This window comes from Crassostrea angulata, chromosome 2 (genome assembly GCF_025612915.1).
Source record: "Crassostrea angulata isolate pt1a10 chromosome 2, ASM2561291v2, whole genome shotgun sequence".
Taxonomy (NCBI): domain Eukaryota; kingdom Metazoa; phylum Mollusca; class Bivalvia; order Ostreida; family Ostreidae; genus Magallana; species Magallana angulata.
The window spans coordinates 39,790,204-39,817,459 of record NC_069112.1 but is presented as its reverse complement, the minus strand read 5'-3'; the positions used below and the strand labels follow the sequence as shown (position 1 = coordinate 39,817,459).

General features: G+C 32.2%; 1 protein-coding gene and 1 long non-coding RNA gene across 2 annotated transcripts; one reads left to right on the top strand and one right to left on the bottom strand.

The window, feature by feature from the left end:
• Positions 1-9,569: 9,569 nt before the first annotated feature.
• Positions 9,570-11,583, bottom strand: LOC128170825 (uncharacterized). Its single transcript, XR_008241914.1, has 3 exons — positions 11,016-11,583; positions 10,521-10,620; positions 9,570-10,125 (listed from the first exon to the last, which is right to left on the bottom strand). It is a non-coding gene; the product is annotated as an uncharacterized LOC128170825 (long non-coding RNA).
• A 10,030-nt stretch (positions 11,584-21,613) lies between these two features.
• LOC128174320 (plasminogen-like) lies at positions 21,614-26,488 on the top strand. Its single transcript, XM_052839895.1, has 3 exons — positions 21,614-21,673; positions 25,711-26,023; positions 26,241-26,488. Exons 1-3 carry the CDS (start codon positions 21,614-21,616, stop codon positions 26,486-26,488), a joined length of 621 nt encoding a protein of 206 aa, XP_052695855.1.
• Positions 26,489-27,256: the final 768 nt, after the last annotated feature.

Here is a 27,256-nt window from a genome sequence, read left to right as displayed (position 1 = left end):
GTTATGTGGGGAATGTAAAGACGTTGGCGCCAAAGGCAGCTTTCACACATTTTCATTGTCAATTTTATCACCTCTCAAAATTGTCCCATTTTACTGTTATCTTTTGTTTACATGTTATGCAAATTAACTCAACATTTATCGTTGATTTATCTTTCTTAAAAGTGTACTAAATTGCGATAAAAGTACATGCAGTAAGTTTTATTTATAGCCAACTCTCTGTTAGTATATATTATCTCTCTCTCTCTCTCTCTCTCTCTCTCTCTCTCTCTCTCTCTCTCTCTCTCTCTCTCTCTCTCTCTCTCTCTGGCAAAATTGTTTTGCCATTACACTTTTTTTTAAAAATAAAAACGCCAAAAACAATTTTCTAAATTGTATCTATACATATTTTAATTTCACGACAGTTAACCTTATCTTTGGAATATATTTTTTTAAGGGAGCGGGGGTTCCGCTACCCATGTCTCATCATAATCAAAATCTGAAAGCTGTTTGTCTTATTGATAATTAAGGTATTTAATAAATATATAGAGATCAAGTCTTCCAAAAATATCACTCGTTGTGGCCTTCATCTCAACATTCAGGTATATTGACGACGTATTCTAAATTAACAATCGTTATTTCCATACTTTGTCGACTTGATATATCCTAGTTAACTTGAAATAAAAATGTCATATAGTATGCGTCATCTGTTCCATATTTGGATATTTTTTTCTGGAAATGGACATTAAAGATGACGTTAACTCAGAATAAAAAATAATCCACTGATGATAATGAAACGCAATCTACTGTATGTTATAGACATTTGATTGTAGTGTTCTTTTTCTCTTTCAAAAAGGAAGATCAATGACCTACTTTTTGATTTAATGGCAATTGAATAAATTTTGAAAAATCGAGGAAAACCTCATAAAATTTTACATTACGACTGAAATTTTCTTAATAGTGAAATTATTAAAATAATTAAACACTTTAAAAAAAGAATACAGTTTATGAATGGTAGTGGCACTCAATAAATACAAAGCATTAAAAATTAATCTATAAATGTTGAAAATATTTCAGTCCGAATTCCCTCTAACAGTTTTCAAATTCCTACCCATTTTTGATCCAATTTTACAGAAAATTGAATGGTTGTAATAAAAAACCGTTTATAGTATCAAACTAATTATATTGACCTTATTCTGTTGGCATATAATTTATATGAGGTCAATGATCAAAATTTGAGATACATGTATGTTGTCTTTTATCGTTTTTAGCATTTTTCAATATTTTTGCAATTCGTGGCATGTAATTATTTTAATAAATAAGTGAGTTAAAACCAAAAGAAAATATGCAAAATGTTTTAGACTACAATATAAAATCTTAACTTTTAATATTCGAGTACTGCCAAAAAAGTGTTAATTAGGAAAACAAAATCTTTAAATTTTAGTCCGAATTTCCTCTGTTTCGCTAATAGTTTATTTGTCTATTTTTGTTTGAGCCTAATTCCATAATAGTGTTGAAATATCGAATATTATGTCAATAATAATTCATTTCATAAATAATTTCGGTGTTTAGAACAAATTTTACTCACACTGGATGAAATATCTGGTTTCAGCGCTGCGGAAACCCTTTGGAAACTCTGCGGAAACTTAAGGTTACTTTAAGTTTCCGACAGGTTTCAGCACGGAAACTTCAAGTTTCATTAAGTGTCCGCAGTGCTGAAACTTAGGCTGTCCATGAATCCAAATGGTTTCCGCAACGGAAACTTACTGAAACTTGAAGTTTCTGCATAGTTTCAACCTCCATATACAATTGGGATACATATTGTTTACAAAGGGTTTCCGCGACTGAAACTTACTGAAACTTTTTATATTTTTGCTTTCACAAAAGCTGAGCAAGGTTTCTACTTTATGTAAAAACAAAACAATTTCAAACAGTTCCAAATTTATTTTGTTCAAAAAACTGAAATTGTTTCCAATAATAAATAAAATACAGCCAAGATACAATAATGGAGAAACATCTATATGGCAATTCCCTTATTAGGGACTCTTATTTAAAAAATGTTAAAATTGCACAAGAAAAAAAAAATCCCATAGAAATCTTTACATTTGTATTTTTTTTTTCATCTCGATTAAATGCCTATCCAATCTCCCTTTAAAAATGCAACAAAGATCTTATTTTTTTTAAAATATGAATGCAATTCACAAAATAACTGCATTTACATGAATAAACAAAGAAAACTTCACTGTTACATGAACATGATACACTTCTCTCAATTTGTTTTGAACAACAATGAATATGTACACCATAAAATATTTTTGAAAAGTCTAAAGTATCCATCTTTAGTAAAAAAAAAAAAATTACACTTCAAGATAGTAGTTGACTATAGAGGTATGACCCAGATTTGATTTGAATATGTATGTCAATAAATTCCAAAATGAGGTCAAAGTGACCCACTTACAAGTTGGGATAAACCTTTTCTTTGTTAGTAATATAATCTAATGGTTTACAATAGAACAGGATTTGATATCATTTATTTGATAATTCATTAAGTCCAAAGTGAACTTCTCATTTCCACCCATGATGTACCAACTGATCAGATTTTAATATCATAAGCCTGTCAGTATATTAATAGATGACCCAGAGGGAGATATGAAAAGCTTGTTGGCCAAGAAAAAGCTAACAATGGAGCAGTCTGTCAAATCATGTGCAAAAATATGATGTACACATTTAATTAATTATGCTGATTGCAACACACTTCATTCCTGATGAATATTCTTCTTTACACACAGTTTACCTTCCTACATTTCACTACTTTACCTACATTACTATTTCTAAATCCAAGACATGAAATAAAATATACATTGTTTATATATGTCAAGTATTACTACATGTACATGTACTTGCTTTTTGTAGCATAAATGTATAAAATACAAAGTATCACACAGATCATTCACCTTACAATTCTCATCAATACCAGCATTTTACTTATGATATAAAAGCTAATTCCAATAATAGTTACATAACACAGATTTAAATAAAACCCACATGGAAACAACTTTCCATGCAAGTAATTTTGTTATATAAAAATTGTAATACATGATTTATATGTTGTCTTTATATATTTTCATATACTGCATAATTGAATATTGTTTGGTGTATTTTATCTTTTCTATGACCCATGCATTCATCTCCTAATGCAGTGTTTTTACATTTAAGATTGGTTTCTTAATATTTCCTATATTGCTGCAAATAAAAACTAAGTTATCAATAAATGTTTAAACAAAGGAAATGGGAAAAAAAAGTAGTTAACACTTATCAACTTGGAGGTGTGAGGATTTATCTCATACGTGTGGTGTATATTACCCGTGTGATAAACCTTTGCTATATCACACGGGTGATGCTATATCAAATACTTCCGGTAGGAACTACTTTTGACACAGCGCTTCAGTGACCTATTTTCGTAGATTTGCTAGTACTTTCAACATAACTATATCTACTACAAAAATTAATATAAAATTGATTTTGTCAAAGATTTAAATTACAAATATGAAGGAAAACACATAACTGCGTAGCACAGGCGTCGGAACTGGGGGGGGGGGGCTATTGTGAGAGGGGGGGGGGAGGTTTCCCCCCCCCCCCCAACTTTTTTGCAAAGTTACCACAAGACCCTTTTTTCTTGTTTGTCAAGATTTTTCATAAATTTAGCCCGCTTCCAACTTTCAATTTGCTTTGTGAAGTTTATAAAACTACAAAAACTATCAAGGAGTTCATCCTGACGACGCGATGAAAACAGAGCGCTCTGGTTGTGATTATATACAAGAACTTACCGAAATAATGTTTCATGAGACTTTTATTCCACCACCAGTAAGCATCCTTATTCACTATTTTCAATTTTGAATCAGAAGGCTAGCCTAGTGTTTGTTTTATTAAACATCATGCATCAACAACTGTTCCTCGTTCGAGTCAATTCAAACTAACGAGCATTCGCAACTTTGTGTATGTCAACAAACTTGATTATTCAAGTCTTCTAATCGGAATTTCAATTTAATCAAGTTAAAAAGCCCTAAGAAAAATTATCTAGAGCTAAAAAATTATTTTAAGGTTTATTTCAGTGAAACTTTACATTAAAACAGTTAGAATTATCTCAGGAATGACGTACTAAATTGTATTGCGCAAGGTCACAATAGCCGCATAACACAACGTTGCATCATCGTTTTTAATCTTTGAAAAAAAAAACACAAGTCACACAAGGGACTGTCTCAAAAGCTTCATAGTATAAATCAAATTGTATGAGATAAATAGAACATCTATAATTGTGTGATTTTATATTTGCTTTATCCAACTCGTTGAAATGGTTATATTCGCTCGGCAAGCCTTGCGAATATATACACCATTTCAACTCGTTGGATAAAGCAAATATAAAATCACACAATATAGATATCCTCTATATATGTTACATGGAGTCTAATATTTTATGCAATATTTGCAAATATAACAAATTATTTAAGAACATGAAAGTTAGTATCTGCAAGGTCTAATTAATCATTAAATAAGTAAAAACCATGTGATTTTCTAAGATTCTAGCTTACAGACAGACATTGTAATATACTGGTATTTGATCATATAAAAAAAAGTACTTTTATAGTTTATAGGTTTTTTGAAATGAGAATACTTTACAGTTAAAAAGTCTTATTCTGCAGAGGTTTAGTCAGGTCGTAGAGATGTGTCCATTCGAATCAATAAGGAGTGTCCTTGGCTGTTGTTGATGTAACCTGAGTCGTAGTTTATGGAAATAAGCCTTTTGGGGGGATTTTCGAGCATTGTCCAGACCGGTGAAGCACTCATATGATCACATCATGGTTACAGCAGACTTAGTAGTTCTGGACAGTGGTAGGATTAAAATTCTTCTTCTTGCGATGAACTTGTTCCTTTCACTGGGCTGTACTTTATGTCTGTTCTCTTTATCTTAAACAAGAATAATAAAGTTTCATTTAGATTTTTAAACAATAAACATTCAGCCTTACATGTAATAAAGGCATTCTGAATAAAATTCTCAATACAGAAGCTACTATGCAGTTGCCAGTTGCTGTTTAAACTATATCATATAATGACTACAGTAGTATCTGGTCTAAAATGTTTCATTTTATATTTGAAGCAATGTTTTTTTCATTTTGATTCAATTATTGTTTGTTGAACAATGGAAAAATTTATCAACAATAAGTGTGTTTCTCCACCACTCCCCCCCCCCCCCCATCAACCTCCTTTTCAAGGACTTAGACCTTGATTTCCAAAAAAATGACTACAGTAATCCAACAGTACATCCAACACATGTAAAATTTAATGGTGAAAATAATCAATTTCAAAGAAATACCTTGTGTTCACATCGTCCAGCTGATCAAAACATTCACCCGAGTCACCGAACAGAGGATGCAACTAATCACCGGAAACATTGACTTTGTAAGCTGTCAATGCTGAAAAAGAAAAACGTGAAAGATTTCATTTTCCGGATTTAATTAATAATTTTTTTTAATATTTACGTTACATTTAGAGTTTGTAAATTGTATAATGTGCGAAAGATTCATTGTTCGTCTTGTTTACCAACCAAGCATTCATATATATTAGGAACGTTTATATAACTATATATGTGTATACCCTGGATATTCTTGATTATCGTGCATATAAAGTTGGTTAATGGTTAACTTGGTTAAAACGTATATTTAAAAGAGATACGGTAATAAAAATTAACATGCCGAACCAAGTTTGAAAAAAATGACGCCATCTTGATTTGATGGCGCGAGATCTCGTTTACAAATGAGAGATAAATTAGAGCCTTGAACATGTTATTGGGAGTATTTATATTGTGAATTAAGTTACCTTGACATGAGTTCTTCGTTCCTGCATTATCTCCTTGTTGTAGAGGCTATTAATGCTTCTTAATTCTCCATTTTACAACAGCACCTTCTTGTCCATTTTAATCTTCGCTCGGAATCATAAAGTGCGCCAATACTGACCAATCAGAACCCGCTAAATCTTGGAAAAGTGCATCTTGGGATAGTTTAAAATAAATAATGTTTAATCAAAATTATCATTTTTTACCGAATAGTATACTTTTTACATGTATATTTATTATAAATAAAAACTGTCGGAGTCAGTATTTCCTGGTTAAATACGACAAAGTATTGGCGTGTGTTTGTTACAATTGTATTTGTAACACGTGATTAACAAAAAAAATGGCCGACCGTTTGTTTACAAAAAACAAATTCAAATGAGACATATGTGTCAGATTTTGTCTTCAACTATATTTTATTTACATGTACTGCATGATAATTTTGCAAAACTGAATATGATAGAGCCATATATAGTTTACTGACAAGTTAGTCTTGACTTGTCCAATTTTTACCGCGATTCTAAGCACGGTCATATTCTTATTCAAAATACAGAGGTGTGAAAAAATTATATTCATCACAGAGCAGGTTCTGCATGAACACACAGAAATCACAAATATAATTAGATGCCGATCAATTAACGGGGTTTGGTTAACAGCGTTCACCCGTACGGTCAATTTACAACTACGATGAATTGATGGCATTTATTTTACAGTTAAACATGTGCACTGATTGGTCATACGATGAACAGTACGTTAAAAAAATACAAAAGCCGGGAAGTAAGACGTACACGTCGGACTGATATATAAACAAAATATAATTTTAATTTTTTGGTATAATTTCTACGTGAAAGGTATACGAATGTATAATCAAATTTAAAAAATGGGATTAAAATCACGTGCACCACATGGCTAGTGCTAGATTTTAAACTGATTTTGTAATATAACGTATAACTTCAGTAAAATTATAAATAATGCTTATTATATCTTATAACAGAAACATGTGCATGTTTCATAAACATGTATCAATATCTGTGTTTACAGTACAGAAAGTAAATACAAAGTATAGAAATGCACGAATCACATAGGCGTCGAAACCGGGGGTGGGGGGGGGGGCTTAGTGTAAAGTTAGACTTAACTATTAGGCACATGTCCCCCCCCCCCTTTTTCTCGCAGAAAATGTAATTGTTCGTAAATTTACCTTGAAAGATTGAGAAGTTGGAGTAATAGGCATACTAGCTTCCCCCCCCCCCCCCCCCCCCGGCACGGATCACGGATTAGGAATTTCATGATTTTGGGGAAAAAATTTTGGGTAGGGAATTTAGGGTTTTTCCTCAATATTTCTGCCCCCCCCCACTTTCAATTTGCTTCCGATGTCAGTGAATCATGATACAGTCACGTCATACATGTAGTAAAGTCTGAAATGCATGTAAATAAACAATTATTATATTAGACTCAAACTCCAAGTGGGTTTTACTTGTTATTATCATCTGTAGAATTATATAAAAAAATACCTGTTTACATGTGTTGGCGTGGTATTAAAAAAGAAATGAATTAGCTCTAAACTTGAGGTTGTACGAATATTTGGTATGATTTGTAAAAATTTACAACGACTTTACCTTAATTTGTTTGCTTAATTAGTTACTGTACCTCAAGGTTCATTCAAATGATAACTAAAGGATTTAAGAAGGAGTCTTACAAAATAGGTATATTAATTTATTGAGTGTATTAAGTAAAATACTTCTTCATACACTGTTTGCGATATACAACTAGCTAGATTTTTTTTACTAAATAATTATAATTTACTTATCAGTTTTTCTAACTCAGGTACACACAAATTGAAAAAAAAATTCCTGTCGGGCTCCAGTTATAAACTCACGCTTAGTACTGTGTATATGTTATGTAACAGTCTTTTCACTGGATGAAATATCTGGTTTCAGCGCTGCGGAAACCCTTTGGAAACTCTGCGGAAACTTAAGGTTACTTTAAGTTTCCGACAGGTTTCAGCACGGAAACTTCAAGTTTCATTAAGTTTCCGCAGTGCTGAAACTTAGGCTGTCCATGAATCCAAATGGTTTCCGCAATGGAAACTTACTGAAACTTGAAGTTTCTGCATAGTTTCAATCTCCATATACTTTTGGGATACATATTGTTTACAAATGGTTTCCGCGACGGAAACTTACTGAAACTTGAAGTTTCTGCATAGTTTCAACCTCCATATACAATTGGGAAACATACTGTTTACAAAGGGTTTTCGCAACTGAAACTTACTGAAACTTTTTATATTTTTGCTTTCACAAAAGCTGAGCAAGGTTTCTACTTTATGTAAAAACAAAACAATTTCAAACAGTTCCAAATTTATTTTGTTCAAAAATCAGAAATTGTTTCCAATAATAAATAAAATACAGCCAAGATACAATAATGGAGAAACATCTATATGGCAATTCCCTTATTAGAGACTTTTATTTAAAAAATGATAAAATTGCACAAGAAAAAAAACTCCCATAGAGATCTTTACATTTGTATTTTTTTTCATCTCGATTAAATGCCTATCAAATCTCCCTTTAAAAATGCAACAAAGATCTTACTTTTTTAAAAATATGAATGCAATTTACAAAATAACTGCATGTACATGAATAAACAAAGAAAACTTTACTGTAACATGAACATGATACACTTGTCTCAATTTGTTTTAAACTACAATGAATATGTACACCATAAAATATTTTTGAAAAGTCTAAAGTATCCATCTTAAAAAAAAAAAAAATACACTACAAGATAGTAGTTGATTATAGAGGTATGACCCAGATTTGATTTGAATATGTCAATAAATTCCAAAATGAGGTCAAAGTGACCCACTTACAAGTTGGGATAAACCTTTTCTTTGTTAGTACGGTAATATAATCTAATGTTTTACAATAGAACAGAATTTGATATCATTTTTTTGATAATCCATTAAGTCCAAAGTGAACTTTTCATTTCCACCCATGATGTACCAACTGATCAGATTTTAATATCATAAGCCTATCAGTATTTAATAGATGAACCAGAGGGAGATATGGTAAGCTTGTTGGCCAATAAAAAGCTAACAATGGAGCAGTCTGTCAAATCATGTGCAAAAATATGATGTACACATTTAATTAATTATGCTGATTGCAACACACTTCATTCCTGATGAATATTCTTCTTAACACACGGTTTACCTCCCTACATTTCACTACTTTACCTACATCAATATTTTTAAATCCAAGACATGAAGTAAAATATACATTGTTTATATATGACAAGTATTACTACATGTACATGTACTTGCTTTTTGTAGTATGAATGTATAAAATACAAAGTATCACACAGATCATTCACCTTACAATTCATCAATACCAGCATTTTACTTATAATATAAAAGCTAATTCCAATTATATATTAGTAACATAACACAGATTAAAAAAAAACCCACATGGAAACAACTTTCCATCCAATAATTTTGTTATATAAAAATTGTAATACATGGGGTATATGTTGTCTTTATATATTTTCATATTCGACATAATTGAATATTGTTTGGTGTATTTTATCATTTCTATGACCCATGCATTCATCTCCTAATGCAGTGTTGTTACATTTAAGATTGGTTTCTTAATTGTTCATACATTGCTGCAAATAAAAACTAAGTTATCAATAAATGTTTAAACAAGGAAATGGAAAAAAAGTAGTTCACACTTATCAATTTGGAGGTGTGGGGATATATGTTACATGGAGTCTAATATTTTATGCAATATTTGCAAATACATGTATAACAAATTATTTAAGAAAATGAAAGTTAATATCTGCAAGGTCTAATCAATCATTTAATAAGTCAAAACCATGTGATTTTCTAAGATTCTAGCTTACAGACAGACATTGTAATATACTTGTATTTGATCATATAAAAAAGTACTTTTATAGTTTATAGGTTTTTTGAAATGAGAATACTGTACAGTTAAAAAGTCTTGTTCTGCAGAGGTTTAGTCGGGACGTAGAGATGTCTCCATTCGAATCATTAAGGAGTGTCCTTGGCTGTTGTTCATGTAACCCGAGTCGTAGTTTATGGAAATAGGCCTTTTTGGGGGACTTTCGAGCATTGTCCAGACCGGTGAAGCACTCATATGATCACATCATGGCTACAGCAGACTTAGTAGTTCTGGACAGTGGTAGCATTAAAATTCTTCTTCTGGCGATTAACTTGTTCCTCTCACTGGGCTGTACTTTATGTCTGTTCTATTTATCTTAAACATGAATAATAAAATTTCATTTAGATTTTTAAACAATAAACATAAGTCATTCAGCCTAACATGTAATAAAAGCATTCTGAATAAAATGCTGAATACAGAAGTTACTATGCAGTTGCCAGTTGCTGTTTAAACTATGTCATATAATGACTACAGTAGTATCTGGTCTAAAATGTTTCATTTTATGTTTGAAGCTATGTTATTTTCATTTTGATTCAATTATTGTTTGTTGAACAATGGAAAAACTTATCAACAATAAGTGTGTTTCACCCCCCCCCCCAATCAATTTTCAAGAACTTAGACCTTGATTTCCCAAAAATTACTACAGTAAATTATAAACATCCAACACATGTATAAGTTAATGGTGAAAATAATCAATTTCAAAGCAATACCTTGCGTTCACATCGTCCAGCTGGTCAAAATATTCATCCGAATCACCGAACAGAGGATGCAACTAATCACCGGAAACATTGACTTTGTATGCTGTCAATGCTGAAAAAGAAAAACGTGAAAGATTTCATTTTCCGGATTTAATTAATAATTTTTTTTCGTTACATTTAGAGTTTGTAAATTGTATAATGTGCGAAAGATTCATTGTTCGTCTTGTTTACCAACCAAGCATTCATATATTAGGGACGTTTATATAATTATAATTTTTATGTGTATACCCTGGATAATCTTGATTATCATGCATATAAACTTGGTTAATGGTTAACTTGGTCAAAACGTATATTTAAAAGAGATACAGTAATAAAAATTAAACGCCGAACCAAGTTTGAAAAATGACGCCATCTTGATTTGATGGCGCGAGATCTCGTTTACAAATGAGAGATAAATTAGAGCCTTGAACATGTTATTGGGAGTATCTATATTGTGAATTAAGTTACCTTGACATGAGTTCTTCGTTCCTGCATTATCTCCTTGTTGTAGAGGCAATTAATGCTTCTCAATTCTCAATTTTACAACAGCACCTTCTTGTCCATTTTAACCTTCGCTCGGAATCATAAAGTGCGCCAATACTGACCAATCAGAACCCGCTAAATCTTGGAAAAGTGCATCTTGGGATAGTTTAAAATAAATAATGTTTAATCAAAATTATCATTTTTTACCGAATAGTATACTTTTTACATGTATATTTATTTTTAATAAGAACTGTCGGAGTCAGTATTTCCTGGTTAAATACGACAAAGTATTGGCGTGTGTTTGTTACAATTGTTTTTGTAACACGTGATTAACCAAAAAAAAAATGGCCGACCGTTTGTTTACAAATGTCTAATGACATTAAACAAGTTCTAATGAGACATATGTATCAGATTTTGTCTTTAACTATATTTTATTTACATGTACTGATGATTTTGCCAAACTAAATATGATAGAGCCATATATAGTTTACTGACAAGTTAGTCTTGACTTGTCCAATTTTCACCGCGATTCTAAGCACGGTCATATTCTTATTCAAAATAGAGAGGTGTGATAATATTATGTTCATCACTGAGCAGATTCTGCATGAACACACAGAAATCACAAATATAATTAGATGCCGATCAATTAACGGGGTCCGGTTAACAGCGTTCACCCGTACGGTGATTTTACAACTACGATGAATTGATGGCAATTATTTTACAGTTGCACATGTGCACTGATTGGTCATACGATGAACATTACGTTAAGAATACATATGAAATTAAAATACAAACGCGTTACACAAGCCGGGAAGTAAGACGTACACGTCGGACTGATATATAAACAAAATATAATTTTAATTATTTGGTATATTGTATACGAATGTATAATCAAATGTTAAAAATGGGATTAAAATCACGTGCACCACATGGCTAGTGCTGGATTTTAAACTGATTTTGTAATATAACGTATAACTTCAGTAAAATTATAAATAATGCTTATTATATCTTATAACAGAAACATGTGCACGTTTCATAAACATGTATCAATATCTGTGTTTACAGTACAGAAAGTAAATACAAAGTATAGAAATGCACGAATCACATAGGCGTCGAACCGGGGGGGGGGGGGGGGGGGGCTTCAATAGGCATATAGCCCCCCCCCCCCACTTTTTCTCGCCGGAAATGTAATTGTTCCTAAATTTACCTTGAAAGATTGAGAAGTTGGAGTAATAGGCATACTAGCCCCCCCCCCCCCCCCCCAACACGGATTAGGAATTTCATGATTTTGGGAATTGGGGTTTTTTCTCAATATTTCTGAGGATTAGCCTAGGCCCCCCCCCCCCACTTTCAATTTGCTTCCGACGCCAGTGATACATGATGCATGATACAGTCATACATGTAGTTAGGTCTGAAATGCATGTAAATAAACAATTATTATATTAGACTCAAACTCCAAGTGGGTTTTACCTGTTATTATCAACTGTAGAATTTTTTTTGAAAAATTCCTGTGTACATGTGTTGGCGTGGTATTAAAAAGGAAATGAATTAGCTCTAAACTTCAGGTTGTACGAATATTTATTACGATTTGTAAAAATTTACAACGACTTTACCTTAATTTGTTTGCTTATTTAGTTACTGTACCTCAAGGTTCATTCAAATGATAACTAAATGATTTAAGAAGGAGCTCGAGTCTTACAAAATAGGTATATTGATTTATTTTACTAAATAATTATAATTTACTTATCAGTTTTACTAACTCAGGTACACACAAATTGAAAAAAAATTCCCGCCGGGCTCCAATTATATACTCACGCTTCGTACTATGTATATGTTATGTAACAGTCTTTTGTTCACTCCTGACAGAAAAAACCCTGCAATCCACACAGAATATAAAGGAAAATCACAGAGGAGGTCACCTGGACAAAGAATGAATACACATGTATACACGTGCCCGAGTACCTAAGATTAATGATTTCATCATATGTATTAAACAAGATCAGACATCAGTTTTTCTTTTAAAATTCAATTAATTACTTAATAAGGTTCTTAATCGCCTTATTTGCCACATTTGAAGATAGTTACATGTATACATATAGTTTCAGTCACGCTGAAACCTTACTATACATTTTAGTATGTACGGATTCATTATCATTAGGCTAGAATTAAACTTAAACCTGTTGAAAATAAATGATATCACTATTAAACTCAAATCAATTTAAGTAATAGTTTCAGCAATGCGTAAACCATTTGGAAACCTAACTTAAAGTTTCAGCATACTGAAACCTAGCGGAAATGTTCTGAAACTGATTGATATTTCCATAATAATTTACACAACTTTTAACATGATTCAAATTTAGTTTCCGCATTGCGGAAACCATCAGGAATCTTAGACTAAAGTTTCTGCTGACTGAAACCTAACGGATACTTGCTGAATCGATATAATGGTTTCCGCATTGCGGAAACTATACATGAAACTTCAATTTCAAGTTTCAGCAAGGTTTCCATATAGTTTCAGTTTTGCTGAAACTTGATTTTTCATCCAGTGTTTGTTCACTCCTGACAGAAAAAACCCTGCAATCCACACAGAATATACAGGAAAATCACAGAGGAGGTCACCTGGACAAAGAATGTATACACGTGCCCGAGTACCTAAGATTAATGATTTCATCATATGCATTAAACAAAATCAGACATCAGTTTTTCTTTTCAAATTCAATTAATTACTTAGTAAGGTTCTTAATCGCCTTTTTTTCCGCATTTGAAGATAGTTAAATGTATACATATAGTTTCAGTCACGCTGAAACCTTACTATACATTTTAGTATGTACGGATTCATTATCATTAGGCTAGAATTAAACTTAAACCTGTTGAAAATAAATGATATCACTATTAAACTCAAATCAATTTATGTTAAACCCCTTCTTTACTTTTCAAGGCAACATTGACGCTTGTTTGTTTCCATTTGAATAAAAAACAGTAACACCTCTTGATTGTTAAAATTTTGTCATTTATTTAAAAATGACGCAAAATTATAGAACATATAAACATAAACAAAAGCGGCTGGAAGATCCCCAAACATTTGACTAGAAAACAAATTGGAGAGTAAAAAACAATAGGGGACTCCCAGCCGCAAAATTGCTAAAACTAGTTCACATGCTAAAAAACTACCATTAATGAAATACAATGGAAACAAAAGTGGTGCATAAAAAAGGCCAGTCAGTTATTTAAAAATGACGCAAAATTATAGAACATATAAATGGTGCATAAAAAAATGGTGGCTGGATGGGGAGGTTGGAGGTGTCTTGAACGATCAAAAATATCGGTGCAGCTTCCCCTAGCATAAACAAAGAATGTAAAAATAGCCCCAGAGTGTGCGGCTTTCTGAATGGCTGATCGGTCATAGAATTTGCATACGGTAATAGAAAATCTTTAAGACCGGATAAAAACGGTGATGTACAACAAAAAATTACGCAAGTCCTCAAAAAATGTTACACAAGTATAAATAACATGGTATGTAATTAAAAACAATAAGATATAACAATTAACAAATCAAGGATGAACATAAATTGCTTTATTTACAAAATAAACCCTATTTTAAGTAATAGTTTCAGCAATGCGTAAACCATTTGGAATCTTAACTTAAATTTTCAGCATACTGAAACCTACCGGAAATGTTCTGAAACTGATTGATATTTCCATAATAATTTACACAACTTTTCACACAATTCAAATTTAGTTTCCGCATTGCGGAAACCATCACGAATCTTAGACTAAAGTTTCTGCTGACTGAAACCTAACGGATACTTGCTGAATCGATATAATGGTTTCCGCATTGCGGAAACTATACATGAAACTTCAACTTCAAGTTTCAGCAAGGTTTCCATATAGTTTCAGTTTTGCTGAAACTTGATTTTTCATCCAGTGTCATGACATTGAACTTTGTAATAATCTGAATTTGAGAACCCAAACCCTGATTAAACAACACCCTTGATGGTAACCTCTATGATAATCGTGATGACTTAATTTTTGTTATAGTCGAATTTCCTTTTTTATGAAGCAATATACCTTTATCACCTGCATTGATGTTGTGTCTCTCAGATAATTCTTCGTATGAACAGTTTCTAAGGCGAGTCAAGCTGCTGACAAGCAAGTTGAATAAACAGGACAATCAACAGTCTCGTTTGAAGTTATTTTTTCTTAAGTTCTGTTGTCGATACAACGACCTTGTCAGCAAAAACAATCTTTCACTTGGTAGCATGCTGACTGATATTTTTCATGCTAATTCTTAGACCATAACAAATCATCTAATTGTCTACGGACTTTTCCGGATTTTTCCTTGATTACGACAAATAACACACGGCGGGTGTGACCGGTCAGTAGAGGATGTGCACTTCTCCTAGGCACCTGATCCTACCTCTATCTTTTTAGAGGTCCGTGTTGCTCTGCTTTGAATTGGTGTTTCGTTTTATGGATTTTGAGATGGTTGATTGTTTGATGTTGTCATTGTCAAAAGTTCGAAGGGAATCTAATGGACTACCAAAGATTTATCAGACAGTTCAATACTAAAGTGTATGCTAACACAAGTTCAAATGAAAAATTTTAAGTTTTCTTCTTCAACTTACCAGTTGTGATGCTAACAGAACAGTTACTGGATATTCACATTTGGATGCAGAAAGAAGATACCTACAGTATCGATAAAAAAAAATTAAATGGAATTGTATATCTATAAAAAGATTTTTAATTGGCTGTCGTGCATTTAACATGCATGCTACATGTACCCTACATAATAATTTTCAAACTGCAAAATTATATACACCGTATATAACCCCCAACGTGGGGGAGTTGACCAAGAGAAAGGAGGAGTCGAATCCAGCGTATGGGGGAGTCACGCCTTTTAAAGGTATTTATAACAAGTAATTCCAAAAAATACACCACACGGAAGACAGAGATAGTTAGATTTTGTGTTGGTCATTTGTCAAAGTATGCTATGCGTCCAGTAGTCTCAAATACCTCAAAACTATTTGTCAGATTTCAAATTCACGGTAGTCGTGTGGTCAGAATGTGCATTATTTGCATTTGCTTTGTGCTACAGACAGTTGAAAGAGTCGAACAAATGATTAACCTGTAAGTACAATAATCAAATCTTAACATATCTTAGAAAAAATAAATAATCAAGGCATTTCTGTTTATATGTAACGTAACATAGCATATCACCTTAAGAGTTTACTAGTGTGTGTTGTAGCTAAATCATGGTTTTAGTTAATTTTGATGACAGATTTGTTATTTAGTTTATTTCATCTACAAAGTAATTGTAATTTGATTAATTCCATTTTGAGGTACTCTATTGTAATGTTTTTTTTTTTATAACTAGAAAACTGACCAGTCAGGAAAGGCCCCGCTATGACAATTAATATAGAGAAGTGAAAAAAACTTTGAATTCCATCCTCTTTATATTAACAATGATGAAAAATAAATGCCCACCATAAGATGTAAAGAACTGCAATATATAGGATATCATGATTTGTAGTTGGATATGATTTTCATCCAACAAATAAAGTGTTTTTTTCTTGAGCCTTAGTGAGGGAATAAAACACACAAGTTTGATAAAAATCATATTATACATGTACTACAAATCAAATGAGATTCTATTTATTTATCTCAGAGGATTAATTATTCTGCTCTCATCCATTTATTGAATTTAATCAGGGCTTACAGAAGGAACATTTTCAGGTACTATTCTTAAGTTTCCTTTAATATAAACATAGCAACCAAAAACAACAACAACACCAAAACATCCATTAAAAAAGAAAAAGAATCAAAAAACTGATATCTAATAAAAAAAATTAAATTTATTGTAATTCATATATTTTTTTTTATTTAATGAAATATATTCTTTATCAAATGCCATCCTTTAAACTGATGGGTAAAAATATTAGTGTGCAGCTCATGGAATGAGAGTTTAATTTGCTTCAAAACAACCATCAGTGCAGACAAAGGTGTTTATTAATCTCGATATGACAGATAGAGATAAGCCTCTAAATTTTCTGCAGCAGGCAAGATAATTAATCCCAGGGGATTAATTGTTCTGCTCTCTCATCCTTTTCTTCTAAATTTACAATAAGATTTTTTTTTCAGAAATGACAGAATGGGGTTATTATCTGATTACCTGTTAAAATTAACAACATTAAGGCAGATAAAATAAAATAAATAGTTAAAAAATAAAATAGTGTGGACGGTTAATTAATCCCAAAGGACAAATATTGCACAGCCTTCCATGTATACAATGGTAACATTCTCAGCAGTTATCTTTCTTTGCCCATTCATTCTCAGCAGTTATCTCTCTTTGCCCATTCATTCTTATGCATAGTTAGGAATCTACCCCACCACCCCAGCTCCAAACCAGAAGACATAGAGAACCAAACTTAGCATCAAATATGTATTTCTGCCTACTGAACTACCATACCAAATTTGAACTTAATTGGGCAGCCATAAAAAAAGTTATTAGAAAAAAACACGAAATTTGTGGACAGAAGAGTGACAGGCGGACGGACAGAAGGACGGACGGACAGAGTGATTACTATAGGGTACCCGCAAATCCTTGCGGGGCCCTAATTAAATTGAAGGTTTTAACCTAGTAATAGTGATTTCATTAATAACATTGTACTTTCCAATGTAGTTGACCCATCCTTGACCAAAAGGGCATGACTTTTTAAAAAGGGATTATGAATTGATAAGGATTTCATTGTAAAAAAGACTCCTCAAAGACTGTCATGTATATAATTCGCTAATTGTTGATAATTGTGATATTTATTGCCCTTTCAGGTTAAAAATCCACGCTAGAGAATACTGGCTATTACTAATTAGAAAATCCAAGAAATTTTAAATACAGATTAAAGAACTATATATGATATGAGTTAAATTTGGCCCCCATAATTCGTCATTTTTCGAAGTGTTTCGGGTACAATGAAATGTCGTGTTATTTTTTTTTTTAGAAGAGTTGGTATATAATATATATTTCACCTATATCTATTTGATTTATTTGCACTCACAGGGAGTATATGACGTCAAACGTGAGGCTATTTCTATAATTCAATCAAAATTAGTCAAAATTGACATTTTTATTATCTTTTTTCGAATGGGAAATATAGAGCGCATCCTTGAACAAGAACAATTCTTTTGTCACTTAATGGTCTTGGGTAGATACATCTCTGATTTAGATATTTTGTTTGTTCAAGCATGCGCTCTATGTTTTCTAAAAGAACAACTGCTTGAAAACAAGTAGTTTTATGCTTAAAATGCAAAAATGGCGGGAAAAGGTTGTCTTTACGGTGTCATATTTCTAAATTGTAAGCACTTGAATCAAATTGAATATTATGTTAAAACATCACATAGATATCTGTACAAAGAAAACAAAGAAGTACAGTAAAATGATGATGCTCATTTTGGGGGGGGGGGGGGGGGCATTTTAGGCCCATATCATATATAGTCTTTTATGAGGAATAATCACTGGTCGAGCAGGGTGTCACCTTCCTTGCTTGAAATATGTCTGACGTTAGTAGTTTTGTCATTGTACGTATTATAAAGGTCCATGTAAATTATAATCAATACACTAACGCTAACTAAAGCTGTGCCTCGGATTCAAGTAAATGTTAAAATGGGATGAGACCCTAAAAAATATTAAATTAGATTATGCGTTTCTAATTCCTGCGATTATATAGATACGTGTATCTATTTCACTGAAAAATAAATCACGTTTTCAAGTGGGTATTTTTAAAGACACATCTTGTAGAAAAGACGTCCCTTGTAACATATACATGTTTAGTAAGTGGGAAATTTGGGAGCTGTTCCACCCAAAAAGGATATTACGAGTAAATTAAGGTTAATAACCGCATTAACGTATCGCAATAAGAGAAAAAAATTGTCAATAGTTTTAGAATAGTTTGCGATTATGATTTCTGCTGTTTTTGTTATACCTGCAAAATACGGCAGAAAAAAAAAACAACCGCAGAACTTGCACATCATAAGGTAATCAAAAGTAGCTTGCAATATATGATAAATCGCTCAAATTCAGTCAGTTGAAATGTGACTAACTCAGTCGCCCTTTAAGACATTGCAGTTAACATTTAGTTCACCCTGTGCTTATGGAAGCTTGCCAACTTAACTCTTTGTATTTGCATGTATAATTGATTCAACAAAAAAAAATAGTACTGTGAATAAACATGCCGCTTACCTGTTTACCACTTTACTTTTTCATGTTGTCGCTAATTGCCGATTCACAGTTTACTTGAACAGTCACCCCCCATTCTTCAGTTTATTAACAAAGGATTATAATACAGACAAGCAAATTTAATCTACATCCTTGTGTTTGAAAAAAAAATCGTTTAGTCGGTATTACATCTGTTGTTGATGAAAAGAATAGGCTCGTAGTTGTTCTATATCGACCAAAAACAAAAAGAAGAAACAAAAAACCTCTCATTTTAAGCTGACAATAAGAGTATCCATATTCTACATCAACACACACATAGTGTGATTACATAAACTGTTCAAAATCGTTGTCATCTCTCACAGTACTATATAATGATATAAAAATCACTGACCTATACGAAATTTCAACAACACAGATTTAAAATTGCAAATATTGATTACCAAAGTCTAAACTCTTGAACATAATACGTAAGACTTTAGTTTAAATATCCTTGGAATACTCATAAACGGCAATTCACATCGTAATATACACATTTTCTTTTGAAACATGTGTTTTTTCTTTGTTTATTTGCGATAACATTTCATTAAAAAAAAATAACATACGATGCCACTTAGTTTAATTTTGGCTGCACGTGCATCATAGTTTTATCATATTTTATTAACAATACCAAAACAATGGTAAGTGGAAGTTGCGTGATACATGTAATTTTTTTTTCTACCATGATTCACATTTGTGCATGTATACTTACTTCTTTCTATTGTTCTTTATTTTTTTCTAAAAACAGAAGGCACCCTCTATTTCGCTAATCGAAATTTATGATAACAAGTCCTTCATTTCTTGTTTTTGAAAAGAAATAAAATGTTGACAGTTGATGACCATTTTTATGATATCAGACCTTAAACAACAAAAGATAGGCTTTCAGGAAAAGATTGCGTTTATAAAAAGGATTTAAAAAACATATATACTACCAAATCAGAAACTAGGCTTCATTTTCAAATCACTGCCAATTACTTCTTATACAATGTAGAGTTATACGAAAAATTCAAACTAGCCTGAGATGCTGCATATGTATTGGGAAACATGTTTATGTCAAGTTATTAGTTTTGGATTACAAATGAGACATAAAAAAAGCCTGACCAAAGTTAAACCTTTCCGTTAGATATTGTTGCTTTTTGACAAGACTAAATAAAATAGTATGAACATTCTCATAGTTCATATTATGCTGATATCCATAACCCTGTCACATGTAGTAGCTATGTCATCAAAGATGTACGAGGCAAAGCTTGAGTTATTCAACAAGGTGTCCAAATACGAACCGTTAGAAAACAAACATACTGCAGGCATGTTCACGAAACTTTCCTACGATATGACCTAAGAGTGTTCCTTAGATAGAACTGAGGAGAACAGTTAGGAACATCCTAAGATCAACTTAGAACACGTCTTAAGATGTAGCTCGACGGTAACTTAGGAACATCTTAAGTTAGGATATCCTCACCTTCTACAACTATTCTTATTTTTCATATTTATTCATACAGATCGATTTTGAGATACTTTAGTGGTGATAAATCATTAAATAGTTCGCCAGAGAAAAGCGTACGTGTCGGTAGTTTACACAATATGCCTAAACCAAGTAATTTTAATATATTCATTTTTTTAAAAATTACAAATACTTAAAAATATATTAGTGTCCAGTAACAATTTAGTTTAAAAAAAACAAAAACAAACAAACAAACAAACACAAAAACAAAAAACAGCACAAAAAGAAAAAGGCCCCCTCCCCCCGAAATCTAAATGACTGGGTTTTTTTTTTAAAGGAAATATGTATCAGGACATAACTGGCTTACAAAGCAAATAATTATTTAAACAACACGTTTGCATTCTTTGAGTGTAAATTAACATTTGATAATCTTGTCATTCAAGTACATGTAATACATAAACACGCGTATGTCTTACAATTCATCGTTACATGTAGAATAAACACGCGTACAAACACAACCATTTTCCTTTTATCTGCAAAATATAGAATACACGAACATATAAAATAAGTAATAAGTCATAATATATCTCGAAAATACATAAATACAGTATACTGGTATTTAACATTACAATTTTTTTCAAGATTATCTTTTTTTAGCTTGAAGTGATAAAAATTAGCCAATGTAAATTTACTTTATAGCCAAGGATATTTGGATTTACAAACGAATTAAAACTAAAAATGTATCTCACGTTGTGTACATTGTAGATATTAAAAATAAATTTTCATTCGCCAAACAGAGACTGTATTTGCGATAAAAAATTGCTTAAAGGCAGGCATGTGGCAACGGGGAAGGGGGAGGTGAGAGTTTTGGGTCTCTCTCCACATAATTTTGTTAAAATGAACATAAATGATAGAATCAATGACTATGCCCCCACCCTCCCGTATTGGGAGTTTGAGGTTTGTCGGAAATGCGGGAACTGTAGAAAATATTGCTTTATTCTACCGGTCTTAAGAAAAATCTTCACAAGTCCCAATATTCCAAAAAGAGTGATTTTAAAGCCTTAGGACGGTCTGAAGACAAGGTAGGTGATGTCCTAAAGTAAGGACAAAGTTACGGCGGTTCCTAAATTAAGGAGAGCTTCGAGAAACAGACTTAAAACTAAGACGGATCCTAAGATGTACTTAGGACACACTGTAGTCCTAAGATAGCTTCGTAAACACGCCTGCAGGTTACTTCTGTGATGCAGCATACTGTGTCATATTGGCTGCAATTCTTTCAACTGTTACTCACATATAGACACGTGTCTTTTATATAGATCATGCAATCCCACGCATATGACAGTCTCCGAATCTGCATCATCATGGGTGACTTTTTTTCACCCACTCTTCCCTTGAGTCAATTGGTGAGTACGTGTAGTTACATTATTTATAGAAAATTGCAAAGAAAGAAAAAACAAAAACATTTATCTAATACTATTGTCCGAACATTAGATTATTCAAGCAGCGGGAGAAAATAAAAACCTCGAAAATCAACTTGTGAAGAGGGACAGACTATACTACTCTGATTTATTGAACTGCAGAAAAACTAACAAGGAGTGTAACCGTATGCCGAACAGACGAATAGATTATTTATCCAGGCGCCACTGAGTTTAGAAAGCCATGTAAGAAATGTGCACTTGGGTGTAATAAAGAATTGTCAACATTTAAATATGGGAGTGGCTGTGTTCAGATCATAAATATTTCCTATTTCCATTTTCTTATAGATTAAAAAGACGATAGCATCACAATGTTTAAGCCAAAATAAATAAAAAATGTCAAATTATTCATGAAACATTTGAAATTAAAAAAAATTCAAAGAGTGATTATTGCTTTTCACTGTCTTTTTATAACTACATTAAGCATATTCCGTGTGAACTAACTATGCCACTCAGTTATGCTTTTTGATGCTTATCAGTGCCTAGGATTTTTTTATGAACTTTCCAACAAGCTATGCTCTGATTACATATTAATATCTGTTTATCCGATGCTATGTAAACGGCATTCTTTATTGTAACATCGATTTATGTTGTCAATAAAAAAGAAGAACAACATTTTTTTTTTCAATCACAATTCAATTACCATAGCTGGTAGGAAAGTGAGTTCAACAAGTTTTAAAAATTATAATATAAGTTTAGCCATTGTGACATAAGGACATACTCTCCTATTAATTACGAAAAATGAAAATCCGGGCATTTGATATGTTAAGATTGGTGTTGCTTTTTAAATTGTCCTCAGCGGTTCTGGTATATCAATTTTATGAAGTCATTCCAGTGTTTGAAAGCAAAATGTGTGTTTTTGAACCAAGAGAAAACAGGCACACAGACTCTGTTGTAAGATGTGCCATGCTCTGTAGTTTCGGGTGTAGGACTTTTAACTTTAACCATAATACAGGATTGTGCCTCACCTATAATACTTGCCATACCTTAAATACGACAGTCACTGAAATGGGACGGCAATTGAACAATAGCCTTTCGTATTATAGTAAGTAGCTGTTTTAATTTTTATATATAAGAAAAAAACTTTTTGTGTTATATATATATATATATATATATATATATATATATATATATATATATACATGTATACATATATATAGTGGATATCTATATTGTGTGATTTTATATTTGCTTTACCCAACGAGTTGAAATGGTGTATATCTTCGCGAGGCATGCCGAGCAAATATAACCATTTCATTGAGTTGGATAAAGCAAATATAATAAATGTTTTATTTATCTAATACAATTTGATTTATATTATAAAGCTTTTTATACAGTCACATATATGACCTGAATTGATTTTTTTCGAAGATAAAAAAACGATGATGCAACGTTATGTTTCTGTGTCTGCGACAAGTTTCTGTGACCTTGCGCAATACAATTTAGTACGTCATTTCTGAGATAAATCAAACTGTTTTAATGTTAAGTTTCACTGAAATATACCTTGAAATAATTTCTTAGCTCTAAGTAATTTTTCTAAAAGCTTATTCACTTGATTAAATGGAAATACTGATCAGAAGACTTAAATGATATACACAAAATTGCGAATGCTTGTTAGTTTGAATTGACTCGAACGAGGAACGGTTGTTGATGTTTTATTCAACAAACACGAGCCTATTGATCTGAATTGAAAATAGTGAATAAATATGCCTACTGGTGGTGGAAAAAATAGTCTTATGAAACATTTTTTCGGTAAGTTCATGTATATAAACACAAGGATAACGCTCTGTTTTCACGGTGTCGTCAGGATGAACTTCTTGACAGTTAACGTAATTTGCAGTTTTATAAACTACACAAATCAAGTCAGAAGGGGGCTTAAGTAATCAAAATTTTGAGACAAACAAGACGCGTATGCTACGCAGCTATGTGTTTTTCTTCATTCTTTGACAAAATCCATTTAATATCAATTTTTGAGGTAGATATAGTAATGTTGAAAGTACTAGCAAATTATAGAAAATAGGTCGTTGAAGCAAGGGGCTGTGTCAAAATCAGTTCGCACTGCCGGAAGTATTTCATAAAGCACCACCCGTATGATATACATGTAGCATGTATTCATAAGGATAAACCTAATTACTTCTATAAAGTATTACAAAATTTACAACAGTTAAAAGTATTTTTTTTTAAGATTATAACGTACTTAGGTCCTTAATTTGAAGGGCAATGCCCTTTTTCATTATGTCAAATCAAAGATCTTGTCCATTTAACTCATACACAACATTTTTGTTTCAACAAGTGTTCCGAGATTGTATATCATTTCAGAAACATCTGGAAAAGAATGTTTTAAGGGCAGACCCTAGAACTCCTTTTGGTGACCGTGTAACAAAAAAAAAAATAACGATGGCTGCATATTGTTTTCAGCATGCATTGTTTCCAATGTTGTTGTCACAACATTTCTCTATTTAAAATTATATAGATATATGAATAACACCACGATAAATATACGACCTTCTGTAACGTATTACAAATTATTTTACAAAAAGTTATAATTAGGAGAACTTAGAGCCATCCCGGTCTTTAAAATGAAGGGCAGTCCCCTTTGTACTAATGAAACCTGTGGTTTATAAACATTTTTTTAATTTCTTTTGTTATACACGTGTTGTTGAAATATGTTTGAAAGAGATATAACCAAAGAAAACGATAGAAAAATCACGATTTTTTCCTCAAATATCAATTTCTTCACCAGGATTTGACACAGGCTTCCGTTGGAATCGAAAGGCGTCATTGAAAGAGATAAGCCAGACAAAAAATGCCAAAAGATAAAAAAAAATCTAGTGACTCGATACACTCTTTTCAACATGTATGTGCATGTTCAAAAAGTTGCATGTTAAAAGTTTGACCTGTTTTTAAATGCTTTGGAGTATATTAGATCGTAGTTCATATGAAGCTAACAAACATATTGATAATGGATTTGAAGATAGCTATAACTACTTGTTTTACAATTTTATTTTAAGTGGCAAAATATGTGCTTGGATACTGTGGAATCATTTAAATTCGTGGGGGCCAATTTTCGTGGACTGTGACTATTTTGTTCATTCGCGGGTATGTAATTTCGTGGATGCGTCGGTTACCAAAGATAACTCTTTCTAAAATTGTTTTCGTTGAGAATTTAAATTCGTGGGTTAGAGCCACCCACGAATTCCACGAAAATTGAGCCCCCACGAATTATAATGATTCCACAGTATTTAAATTATCCATTTCTTTACTTCAAAATGAGCCAAGTGATATAAATCATACAATTTCATGGTATTTGATTACAAAGATGTAGCTGGTCTTTGTGATATGTCAACATGGTTATCGAATATGTACAATGCAAACAAATGCAATATTCAAGTTATTGATAATATGAAAGGTTTACGGACGACCTTTCCAGCTACTGCAAGCCATAAAAGAAAATAATACACAAGATATCTAGTGTTAAAATATAAGTCCTGAAAAAATGACCCAATTACAAAAATTCAGAAGTACGAAGGCCAAGAAGACTTATTCGAGATTCGACAAAATACGAGATTCAATACATATATACACTTTAACCTTACAGGTCTTGTTGAAGACGAATGTAAAAGATCCAGTTCAGGCTACGATTATACAGGAAAGGTTAGCGTAACACAATCTGGGAGAATCTGTCAAGCATGGAATTCTCAGACTCCGCATTCACACCCTCGTACCAGTCTCCCAGAAAACTATTGCAGAAACCCGGATGGTGAGCCCGCTCCATGGTGCTATACTACAGATCCAAAAAAGCGCTTTGAAATCTGCAACATCCCTTATTGTGGTACAAGTTTTGTTTTTGAGTCGTTCTTCAATTATTAGTTTTTTATATTTTACTTGTTTACGTCAAAACGGTTCAACAATGGAAACTTGTTGAACGTTAAAGTATTATGACTCTTAAAGCCGGTCAAATAGCATGAAACATATCGTTTAGTTTCCAATGAATTTTTTTTCTATATTGATATTGCATTTTAAATGCGTCTTGTTCCTCCTTCCTACAGTGACACGCCCATTGGAATGCATTCGAAAGAATGATCCTATTGGTAGGAAATACTTTGGGACTATAAACGTGACAAAAAAGGGAGAACCATGTCAGCGCTGGGATTCCCAAACACCACATACACACAGGTTTGATGAACTGGCTGATCAAGACAACTATTGTCGAAACTCAATCGACGGCACAGGTCCTTGGTGTTATACGACAAATGCCAACAACCGATGGGAGTACTGTACAATTCCACATTGCTAGGTATACAGACTAATGGAATAACTGCTATTGACTGGAATTAAAATGTAAATGTTTATCTCCATAATGAAATAAGTGTTGTCCCCCTTTTTTTCCTCTCGAATTGTAATACTATTATAAAAAAAACATACAGTTATTAACGCACCCCCCCCCCCCAAAAAAAAAGAATAGAGAGTTATTAATGGAGAAGCACATGGTGGGTTATTGATTAATTTCATTTTCATTTATTTGTCCTCAGTTAAAATGGTAATCAAACACATGTCAGATTAAGTCGTCAGTTTAAATCCATATATTTTTCTTAATGGTGACTTGAGCTAAATACTTGATTGCTTTGCAATAGCATTCGTGATAGTCGACAATACAAGCAATTTCTAGCAATATGAGTTTACATGTGATTCTACATGTTAAAATTTTCATATTTTTTTTTACGCCATATGTTTCATTTTTTATTTAATATATCGTATTCGGTTTATTAGTATTTTAAAGATTTTAATTCTGTTGGTACAAATGTGTCCTAATTTTTGTGCCTCTTGCCTTTTTTGTGGGTACGCAGTTTTTTTTATGCTCATGTTTACTTATGTATATACAGTGAAAGGAGGGGATGGTGTCTGTCATGCATTTTTTATACACTAGATTATATCCCGCAAAAGTGCAGGAATTATTACTTTACACATCAAAACGATACAATCCTTAATACTGTGGTTTCATTAATATTCAAGAGTAAACATTATCGGGGATAAAGTGAAAATCACAGTTTCAAGTAAACGCCAA

Bases quoted from the DNA above. Each gene is read 5' to 3' on its own strand.
- LOC128174320 (XM_052839895.1), top strand. From the start codon at position 21,614: ATGAACATAAATGATAGAATCAATGACTATGCCCCCACCCTCCCGTAT. The intron at 21,674-25,710 runs GTTTGTCGGAAA...ACAAAAATTCAG, and splicing joins TCCCGTATTGGGAGTTTGAG to AAGTACGAAGGCCAAGAAGA. The intron at 26,024-26,240 runs GTACAAGTTTTG...TCCTTCCTACAG, and splicing joins CTGCAACATCCCTTATTGTG to TGACACGCCCATTGGAATGC.